The 422-nt window shown below is 65.6% G+C and overlaps 1 protein-coding gene across 1 annotated transcript in view; it reads left to right on the forward strand.

Annotated features, from left to right (window-relative positions):
* FANCE (Fanconi anemia, complementation group E) overlaps positions 1-422 on the forward strand; it is a 21,511-nt gene that overhangs the window by 18,832 nt on the left and 2,257 nt on the right. The window contains 1 exon segment of the mRNA XM_009327474.1: positions 344-411. Coding sequence (XP_009325749.1) covers positions 344-411 — 68 coding nt within the window.

Below are 422 nucleotides of genomic sequence, written 5' to 3' on the forward strand. Positions count from 1 at the left end.
GCACCCGGCGCTGCGGAGAAGCTGGGGGCCGTACATCAGGTCTGTGCATCATTTGTGGCTCCCCGCCAGGGCCGGGAGGGTTGGAGGGTGCTGCGGCTGGGCTTGGGGACCCATCCCTGGGTTTGCTGGGGTCTGTCCCTCTTCCTCCCGGTGCTGGCATTGACCTCATGTTTGCACGTACAAGGGTGCAAGGGATCTGCCTGCCCTTGGGAGCAGAAAGGGGATGCATTTGCATCCCCTGGGTGGAGGCACCACGGGGTGCACAGTGAGGGACTGGCGGGGACACAGGTCCTTAGGGACCAGGAGATGGGGGGGCCTGATCCCCCATCCTGCCTGGCCACAGGAGGCCCGGATGAGCCGAGCAGCGGAGGTGATGGTCCAGCACGTGGAGAACGTGAAGCGGCACCACATGCCGGAGCACG

Source organism: Pygoscelis adeliae, unplaced genomic scaffold, assembly GCF_000699105.1.
Source record: "Pygoscelis adeliae isolate BGI_AS28 unplaced genomic scaffold, ASM69910v1 Scaffold197, whole genome shotgun sequence".
NCBI lineage: Eukaryota > Metazoa > Chordata > Aves > Sphenisciformes > Spheniscidae > Pygoscelis > Pygoscelis adeliae.